The following is a 9,792-nucleotide window of genomic DNA, read 5'->3' on the forward strand; positions in this document are numbered from 1 at the left end:
GTTATTTTAGGTCATTTCTTGAGTTATTTATGTGTATTAAGATAGAATCCTCACAATGCGAACATGCTGTTTCTTCGTGGGACGGAACAACAAAGTCCTGTCCTGTTGTGGTGATTTGTATGAAAGGCATGGAATTAATGTTATTTACACCATTAAGACACTTTGAACACGTTATTTTAGGCTATTTCTTGATTTATATAAAGATAGAATAACCACAATGCGAATAGGTCGTTTCTTCATGGATGAACCCTATCGCGTTGTGGTGATTTGTATGAAAGTCAAGAAATTAATGTTATTTGCATCATTAAGGCACTTTGAACACACTATTGTTAATTCGATACTGCAACCGGAATCTTATTCTAGGAATTGATTGTGGAAAGATAGAGAATTAATTCAATCATAAAAACCATTGCTTGTAAGCTTCAACTAAATCAAAGCAATTGAAAAATTTAAACACTTAAACAAAAATACTTAACTCCAAAAAGACCATATTGGGTGCAATCTTCCCCCCTCTTGTGCGTGGCCTCTCCCCACACAAGAGTATTTCTTTATTAGCTTTCCTTTTCACCAAAATTAGGCCATAGCCCCCAAAATACAAGATGTGCTTTTTAGAGAGCACGGCACTCTTCTTTAACAAAAATAGAGTGTCAAATTGGGACTAGGGTAAAGCCATAAGCTTTAATAAATTCCACAAAAATAAATGTATCTTTCCTAAAGTTCAAAATGAAAAAATCATTTAATAAGGTTACAAGCTACTATGCTTTTCAAAAATGAAATGTGATGATCCAAGACATTTCTTCCAAAGTAAACTCTTCAATTCCCATAGTCTTCATCACCTGAAAATATAAGCCCAATTAATTATTAAATTAATCCCACAAATATTAAACAGGCACAAATCATCACCAACTCATGACTACCAGGCGTAAGTACCCCAGGAATCACCCTGCCATACAAACCTAACTGAAATAATCATAGGTGGCCTCAAACATACGTCATATACCGCACGTATTAATATTTATAGTGGTGTCACCCACGATATTAACCTAGCCGGCATGACGCAAGAGTAATCTAGGCGTCCCCAAATTACTCAAGAGGGGATAAATAATATTTTTGTAGAGGACTTAAAATATATTCTCATGACATCCCTCTTGCTTGAGTTTGCAATTGTCCTCAATTGCGGATTTGCTGGGTTTGAAAAGAATGAAGAATTTCAGGGTAAACTCGGAAAAATTTCTCAGGCATCCATTTAGCATCTTCTTGTGGATGATTCTTAAAAGTCAAAAGATACTTGAAGTATTGATTACCTATCCTTGTTGTTGTTATCTCTTGGTCAATGATTGCATCAGGAACTAATACTTCTTCCTCTCCTTCAATAAGAGGTGGTTCCTCATATGTTGGGTGAGTAGGAAGTGTTCCTCGAAAAGGTTTCAAGAGATGGATATGAAAAGAATTGTGGATATTCCAATTAGATGGAAGCTCTAGTCTATAGGCCACATCATTAATCTTTTGAAGGATTTTAAATGGCCCATAATATCTAGGCGCTAGCTTCACTGCAGGGAATTTGTCCACACTCTTTAATCGACGCTTTTCAATTCTCAAAAGTACATAATCACCTTCTTGAAATGAAAAATCTTTGCGCTTCCTATTTGCTTGAGATGTATACTTCTCTTGAGCTCTTTGAATACAATCACGCACTTCAGATAGAATGCGGTCAAAGTCTCTAACATATTGGTCGGCTGCTTCTATTTTATGAGAGAGTCTAGTAGCCGGAATAGGCAATGCTCTTCCATAGATGATCTCAAATGGTGCTCGACCAGTAGCAGTATGAGGAGTATTATTATAAGCAAATTGGAGTAGGTGTATGTACTTATCCCATGCACTAGGTTGCTGGGAAACATAGGCTCTAAGCATATCTAAGATAGTGCTATTTGTAACTTCGGTTTGTCCATTCGATTCCGGATGGAATGCCGTGGAAAAATCTAACTTAGTGCCTAAGTTTGAGAAAAGAGCAACCCAAAAGTGACTACAAAATTTAGAATCTCTATCAAAAACTATCACTTTGGGTAGACCATGATGAACAAAAATTTGCTTAACAAATATGTTCGCGGCTTGCTGAGAAGTTAGTGTCTTTTTACATGGAATGAAATAGGCTTGCTTACTAAATCTGTCCACTATTGTCCAAATCATGTCATGGTGACTGGAAGTAGTAGGGAAGCCAGTAATGAAATCCATAGACACTTGTTCCCATGGTCTATCAGGAATAGGTAGAGGCATAAGCAATCCTAAAACTTTGCCTTTGTAGCTTTTGATTGTTTGACAAATGTTACATTCAGCTACAAACTTAGCTACATCATTCTTCAAATGGGGCCAATAGAATTCTCGAGAAACTACTTGAAGTGTTGCGGAAACTCCTCTATGTCCCACAAATGGTGGTTGGTGCATCTCTTCCAAGACAAGTTGTCTGTAAGGTTGAGTAACACACAATCTCTTCTCAAAGAAAAGATAACCATCATTATGAGAATAACTTCCTTGAGGTGTCCAATTGTTTTCACGCAATTTGATCCATATTTGAGAAAAATCTGGATCAACTTCATAAGTTTCTTTCATGAGGACGAATGGTTCACTTTCAATTATAGAAATGTTGTTGATATTTGGTCTTCGACTCAAAGCATCGGCAACAACATTTTCTTTTCCAGGTTGATATTGAATCATAGGTTGGAAACTTTGAATGAAAGCTGCCCATTTGATATGTCTATCTGAAATAAGAGGTTGCGTAAGCAAATGCCTAATGCTTTGTTGGTCTGTCTTGATAAGAAATTCAGAGCCCATTAGGTAATGCTTCCAGATTTTCAAAGCATGCACTACTGCTGCTAATTCCTTGTCATAAGTGCTATAATTTTGCTCTGCAGGCTTAAGCTTTCTACTTTGATATGCAATAGGATGGTTGTCTTGCATAAGAACAGCTCCAAATCCTTTGCCACTAGCATCAGTCACTACTATAAAAAATGGTCTTTGAAAATCAGGTAGTGTAAGAACTGGTGCTTGTGTTAAAGCATTCTTGAGTGTTGCAAAAGATCTATCTTGCTTATCAGTCCAATTGAAATTTGTAGCTTTCTTAAGGAGTTCAGTCAAAGGATTGGCAATACAAGCAAAATTCTTGACGAACTTCCTATAATAACTACATAAGCCAAGAAAAGATCTAAGATCATGTATGTTTCTAGGCGTAGGCCAAGAAGCAATACACTCAATTTTCTTAGGATCTACACGAATTCCTTCGGCCGAGACTATATGTCCTAAGTATTCAATCTCCTCTTGAAAGAAAGAACTCTTTTCAGGATTGACATACAATTCATTTTCTCTCAAAAGATTGAACACTTGTTCCAAGTGTTGTTCATGCTCTTGTCGATCCTTGCTGAAAACAAGAATGTCATCAAAGAACACTATAACAAAACTTTGAAACTTAAGGAATATACGATTCATCATACGGCTGAAAGTAGCTGGAGCATTGGTCAAACCAAATGGCATAACCAAAAACTCATAATGACTAGTTTGGGTTCTAAAAGCTGTCTTGAATATGTCAGATTGAGTCATACGAACTTGATGATACCCAGACTTTAGGTCAATCTTGCTAAAGACTTTTGATCCTCTAAGCTTATCAAGAAGATCATCTACCCTAGGAATAGGATATCTGTTCTTGACAGTAATCTTATTCAATGCACGATAGTCTATACACATTCGGTAAGTTCCGTTCTTCTTCTTAACAAGAAGTACTGGAGCTCCAAAAGGTGAACTACTAGGTCGAATAAGGCCTCTCTCTAGCAAGTCTTCTATTTGGCTTTGGATTTCTCTTTGCTCTAAATTGTTGACTCTATAGGGAGCTTTACAAGGCGGGGAATTTCCAGGCAATAAATCAATACTATGATCCTCAGGCCTAGACTTAGGTAATCCTGGAGGCAGATCTTCCATGAAACAGTCACTAAATTTGGAGATAAAAGAGTCAAACTTTGGTCTTTTGGATGTGTCCAACTCAGCATCAAGCTGGTTAACCCATACCATATAAGTCTTGTCTCTTTTTCTTAGAGCTCTCTTTGCTTGAGTGTGACTCAACAAAGGACTCACTTCTCCTTTGACTTGACACTGGAAGATAATATTTTCATTGTCCTTCTTTAGAGAAATACTATGAGTGTCATAGTCTATCATAGGATTGTATTTGTGTCTCCAAGGCATACCCAAAATTATATCTACCCCTTGTAAAGGTGCAACTAAGAAATCCCTTTTTTCTGTTAAAGGTTTGATGCATAAATCCAAATCTTTCACTACTTGCATGCAATTGTACTTTGTTCCAGTAAATGTTGCTTTGACTTTATAGTGCGTAGGTGAAGAATGAAGATTTAATGCTCTAAGTACCTTTTCAGAAATGAAATCATGTGTACTACCATCATCATGCAAAATAAGAACTTCATGTCCATTTATCATTCCTTTTATTTTAAGCAAAGAATGAACATGAGGTTTACCTTCTTGTTCTGAGTAATCTGGATCGGAATTACCCTCTTGCTCGAATGATTCTTCTTCATTGTCGTCTTCTTCAATCATGTTGACTCGAGCTGCTGCTGCTGGGGTTGAATTCTTGGTACGCTCCGGACAATTCGGTGCTATGTGACCTTCTTTGTGGCACTTGAAACATTTGATAGGAGATGTCTTCGGTTTGCCACCATTGACTTTCTTATTGGTACTCATGTTGCCTTTAGCCTCGTCCTTGCCTTTGTCATAACCTGGTTTATACATCTTCTTTGAAGCATAAAAAGATTTAGTAAATGGTTTAGACGAAGTACCCTCATGTGCTTTATTCTCTTTAGGAAAACCATTTTTACGTTCTGAATTAGTTGCCAAGGATATTGCAGAAGATAGTGAATGAGGTCGAAACATATTCACATCGGCCCTAATGGTAGATCTAAGGCCCGATATGAACTTCCTTTTTTGATCCTTCTCACTAACTCTATCCACAACCTGCACCTGTAATAAAGTATTCCAAAACTTTTCTACATACTGTGACATAGTTTCCTTTTCCAATTGATGCAAAGTGTCCCATTGGTGCCTAACTTTGGACTTGAATTGTGAGGGTAAAAAGTGCTTTTTGACCAGCCGTTGAAATCTTTTCCAAGAGTCTGGCTTGTCATGACCTTGCTTTACTACACTCCACCATAAAGCTGCACTGTCTACCATATGATTGACTGCACATTTAATCTTATCTTTCTCTGAAAATTTTTCTCCAGAAAAATAGTCATCTAGTTGACTAAGCCAAGCTAAAATGACCCTAGCATCCTTCTTTCCATCATAATTTTGAAATGTGAAAGCTTTCCGACTAATCTTGGATTCTTTTTGTGACCTTTGTGCTTGCAATGTAGCATTTACAGCCCTTTGAATAGTGTCATCTTCGTCATCAAAAGATAGCGAAGAGTCACGCTTGCGTTTACGATTTGAGAGCTGTCTCTCCAATTCAATACGCTTCTCTCTTTCTTCTACAATTTGATGTTGTAAAGAAAGGAGTTGCTCTTGAATTGATGGCGAGATAGGCAAATCGGCCATAGTGCTCGTGCAAATGATGTAGATAAAATTTTACTTTATTTGATGTAAATAAATAAAGCAAAAATGAGTACTTATCTTGTTTTTCTCCCGCAATTCGATCTTGGTTGAAGCTGAACAAGACGTTGTTCAATGGCTGAATTGAATTCTCGTCGCCTCAAACAAATCCCGAACGATTCCGCGTGATTCGAGAGTCTTGGGCTAGTCGAATTGTTGATGAAATAAATTTTCTGCACTTTGAAACCTGCTGAAACAGTCCTGTAAACCTTGCCCAAACTCTGTAATATTTTTTTGAAATTTTCAGAAATTTTCAGAAGTGATTTCGGAATTTTCTAGCCTTTTCTAGGCAATTTCCAAGCTTTTTAAAACCTGTAAATCACTTTTCTGCAGCCAAAAATTTTCAGAATTGGAAAACCTTTGAATTTCTCCAGTAGAGGTTGAAAAAGTGATGTGACTTGCATAGGGATTGGGAAAAGTAAACTTGATTAGAAAGTGGATTAAGAGAGAAATTAGATTATGGAGATTAGACTTAAATTTTTTTTTCTCCTCCACTCCACGCTTTTGCGCCGGCAGGCTGCCGCCGTGCGCCCCTTGTTCCAAAAGATTATGGAGATTTATAATATGGTTTTTGCATGGATTTATCTGCTCCATCCATTATAGATTCACTCAACCTTGAAGCTTTCTGATTTCTGAGAGTTACCCGTGAGGTTTTTGGCTATGAGGATTCCATCCATACGGTCAGATTCTGATTTCACTGAGAATTTGGGAAAACCGCTTTTTGATAAAGAGGGATGGTTTTGCAGGGTGGTGAGTGGGTTTGAGAGTAGATCTAGTTTTGAATCTTTGACCTTTGGGTAAAGACCTGCAAAACACCCTTCTGTCCACTGGATAAATTCCTGCACTTTCTTGATTTTTGAGAAGTTGAAGCCCTTTCCTACCTTCTCCACAAATCTCCTAGCCCAAGCTCTGATACCACTGCAACCGGAATCTTATTCTAGGAATTGATTGTGGAAAGATAGAGAATTAATTCAATCATAAAAACCATTGCTTGTAAGCTTCAACTAAATCAAAGCAATTGAAAAATTTAAACACTTAAACAAAAATACTTAGCTCCAAAAAGACCATATTGGGTGCAATCTTCCCCCCTCTTGTGCGTGGCCTCTCCCCACACAAGAGTATTTCTTTATTAGCTTTCCTTTTCACCAAAATTAGGCCATAGCCCCCAAAATACAAGATGTGCTTTTTAGAGAGCACGGCACTCTTCTTTAACAAAAATAGAGTGTCAAATTGGGACTAGGGTAAAGCCATAAGCTTTAATAAATTCCACAAAAATAAATGTATCTTTCCTAAAGTTCAAAATGGAAAAATCATTTAATAAGGTTACAAGCTACTATGCTTGTCAAAAATGAAATGTGATGATCCAAGACATTTCTTCCAAAGTAAACTCTTCAATTCCCATAGTCTTCATCACCTGAAAATATAAGCCCAATTAATTATTAAATTAATCCCACAAATATTAAACAGGCACAAATCATCACCAACTCATGACTACCAGGCGTAAGTACCCCAGGAATCACCCTGCCATACAAACCTAACTGAAATAATCATAGGTGGCCTCAAACATACGTCATATACCGCATGTATTAATATTTATAGTGGTGTCACCCACGATATTAACCTAGCCGGCATGACGCAAGAGTAATCTAGGCGTCCCCAAATTACTCAAGAGGGGATAAATAATATTTTTGTAGAGGACTTAAAATATATTCTCATGACAGATACAAAGAAAATGCTTCTAGAGATGTCGTCAATTTGATTTGACATTATTTTATTTTGAACTCATCGAAATCACCACAACGCAAAAGGGTCCCCAAATACGACCGTCAAAATCTTATTGCATTATGGTGATTCTTGCGTGAATAACCATCTTATATTACTACAGATTAACTCTTTATAGATGGATTCAAGCGCATCTTCACACAGACACTAGCAGCAGTGATGCTGTATGGTTTTGTGCACAAATTGGAGCTGCACGGTCGCTTCTAAGAAATTCGAGCTGCACGGTCGCTTCCAAGAAATATAAAAAATGTTTAACTATGATTTTTCTCTAGGGGATATCCTCAGGGCCACCGACACGGTTATATTTCAGAGCTTGAGGTAGAATTCTCACGATTAACTTTTGGGGACAAAATTATCGTTGGAACTAACAAGTTCATGCATGTCAATGACATGAAGCTGTCTTCTGAAAATAGTTTCACGCAAAAGCTTAATAGAAGCCTTCAAAGGGTTCTAGAGAGCATGAAGAGGATTAAGAAGAAGTGCCTTCTTGATAGCCACACATGCCACTTTGTAAGGTATGATCACGGTCTAATCTATTATCTAAATCTGATCCTTGAAGATGATGACCATGAAGGCACACAAAATGTCGAAGTGAATGTATCCGAAGTTGAGGAGGAAGAAGAATTTCATCAAGGAGAAAAGATTCTTGACTTTGATGAGGAGAGGAAGTTAGCTTAGTATCTTGATGTTGAGCATCTTTGTGAGGAGACTTTTATTCAGCCTCAGGAGGACATAACAGTGCTCAAAGATAATAATGGCATTCCTACATTTTCTTTGTCATCTTTCCCAATCAAAGATCTCCAGTATGTTTTGACATCGGATCTATAGGCAGTCTTTAACCTTAGGGAGGACTGTTGCCTCACAAATCATTGCACAGAATCAATACCGTGATTACATCTCTCAACACCCCCTCTTAATCGAGGTGTTCCGCAACTCACCCATCATCCATCACCCATATCAATGTAGCATTGCACAAACGCAATCGCTACCTCTCAACAATAAGTACAATAAAAGCTGATTGGGACCAAAAGAATTGCATAAATTCCACAATGATGCCATCCCAACCGAGAGATTTATCCTTTGCCAATGAGTTCAAAGCTTCTCTACATTCATAGGTAGAAATTCTTATGCCAAGCCCATCAGCTGTCTCACTCTCAATAGACCTTTTAATCAGTCCCAACAATTTATTTTGAGCCTCATGTACCTATTCAGAGTGGGCCCTCTTCAGAGCTTACGCTTTTACCCAAAACACCTATCATGAATTGAGCCATGTGATTAGGATCTGAAATGATGATGCCATTCTCGTCTTCCATTTATAAATCAAATCATTTTTTTGTTTTACCTTAAGTGCATCAAAACAAAATTTGGGGTCACAATCATTAATTTTTGTTTTACCTTAAGTGCATCAAAACAGAATTTGGGGTCACAATCATTAATTTTTAGAAAACGTTTCACGGCCATAAGCCTGGCTTTAATAATGTGCAATAGTTCCATTTCCTCCTGTTTCCTCCTTAGCTCCAACTCCAACCATCTAGCATGCTCCCTCTTAGAAGTAGTTCCTAGCATTTTCTATTCATTCAAAATTAAAAGTTCCTTTTCACATTTTGCTAAAGAGGCCGACCTTTCATGTGCTATAACCTTTGTTCACAAGATTGAATAGTTTCCTCAACTGTTTTTCACAAATATCCCCGATGGGTTCCTTGTGTCATTGAGGTTCCTTTTCCTTCCTATGGGTAGAACATCAAGAATGCTTAATTGCTAAAAATCCACACAAAGTGGAAAATGATCAGATAACACCTATTCATACCAAATTGAACATCTAAGGGTATGTGGAACCCAAACAGCCCCATGAGAAAAGTAGCACTTGTCTAATCCAGAAGAGGTGTAATCATATTGAAGACTGGCATAATTATGCTCCACCTCAGATGCCTAAGGCCCTAAAGACAAAGCATCCTTAAGCTACCATTAATCACTAAAAGTAGACCAATACCTTTTCTCAAAACTTGCAATGACATTGCCTACACATTGCCTATCTCTTCTTCTCTCACACGTCATATTGAAATCCCCAAATGTATAAAAGTATGATGAGAATTCCATATCAAGAAGATCTTTCATTAGTCAAGATATGCCCTTATAGTCATTAAAACCATAGATAGAGATTATTTGCACCACTTGTCCCTCTGCTAGGTTAAAAATAATCCCTAGAATCATTCCCGAATGATGAGATATAGCTCAGATGGTTCCAATCTCTTGTCAACTAGCAACAATACCCTTGAATCACCGCTTAAGTTTTCAACATAGAAGTAGTTGAGTCTCTCAAAGCTAACCTTCCTATTAAGCCTTGAAGATACATGATGTTCATGCACAACC

The 9,792-nt window shown here is 37.4% G+C and overlaps 1 protein-coding gene across 1 annotated transcript; it reads right to left on the minus strand.

Moving 5' to 3' along the window:
- Positions 1-781: 781 nt before the first annotated feature.
- LOC147610785 (GRF zinc finger / Zinc knuckle protein) lies at positions 782-4,762 on the minus strand. Its single transcript, XM_086785253.1, has 2 exons — positions 4,515-4,762; positions 782-836 (listed from the first exon to the last, which is right to left on the minus strand). The coding sequence occupies exons 1-2, from the start codon at positions 4,735-4,737 to the stop codon at positions 814-816; spliced, it is 246 nt and encodes an 81-aa protein (XP_086641379.1). The 5' UTR covers positions 4,738-4,762; the 3' UTR covers positions 782-813.
- Positions 4,763-9,792: the final 5,030 nt, after the last annotated feature.

This window comes from Cibotium barometz, chromosome 48 (assembly GCF_041138505.1).
Source record: "Cibotium barometz isolate CiBa-2024 chromosome 48, ASM4113850v1, whole genome shotgun sequence".
NCBI lineage: Eukaryota > Viridiplantae > Streptophyta > Polypodiopsida > Cyatheales > Cibotiaceae > Cibotium > Cibotium barometz.

Bases quoted from the DNA above. Each gene is read 5' to 3' on its own strand.
- LOC147610785 (XM_086785253.1), bottom strand. From the start codon at position 4,737: ATGAGTACCAATAAGAAAGTCAATGGTGGCAAACCGAAGACATCTCCT. The intron at 837-4,514 runs GTAAACCTCATG...TTATATTTTCAG, and splicing joins AGATTACTCAGAACAAGAAG to GTGATGAAGACTATGGGAAT.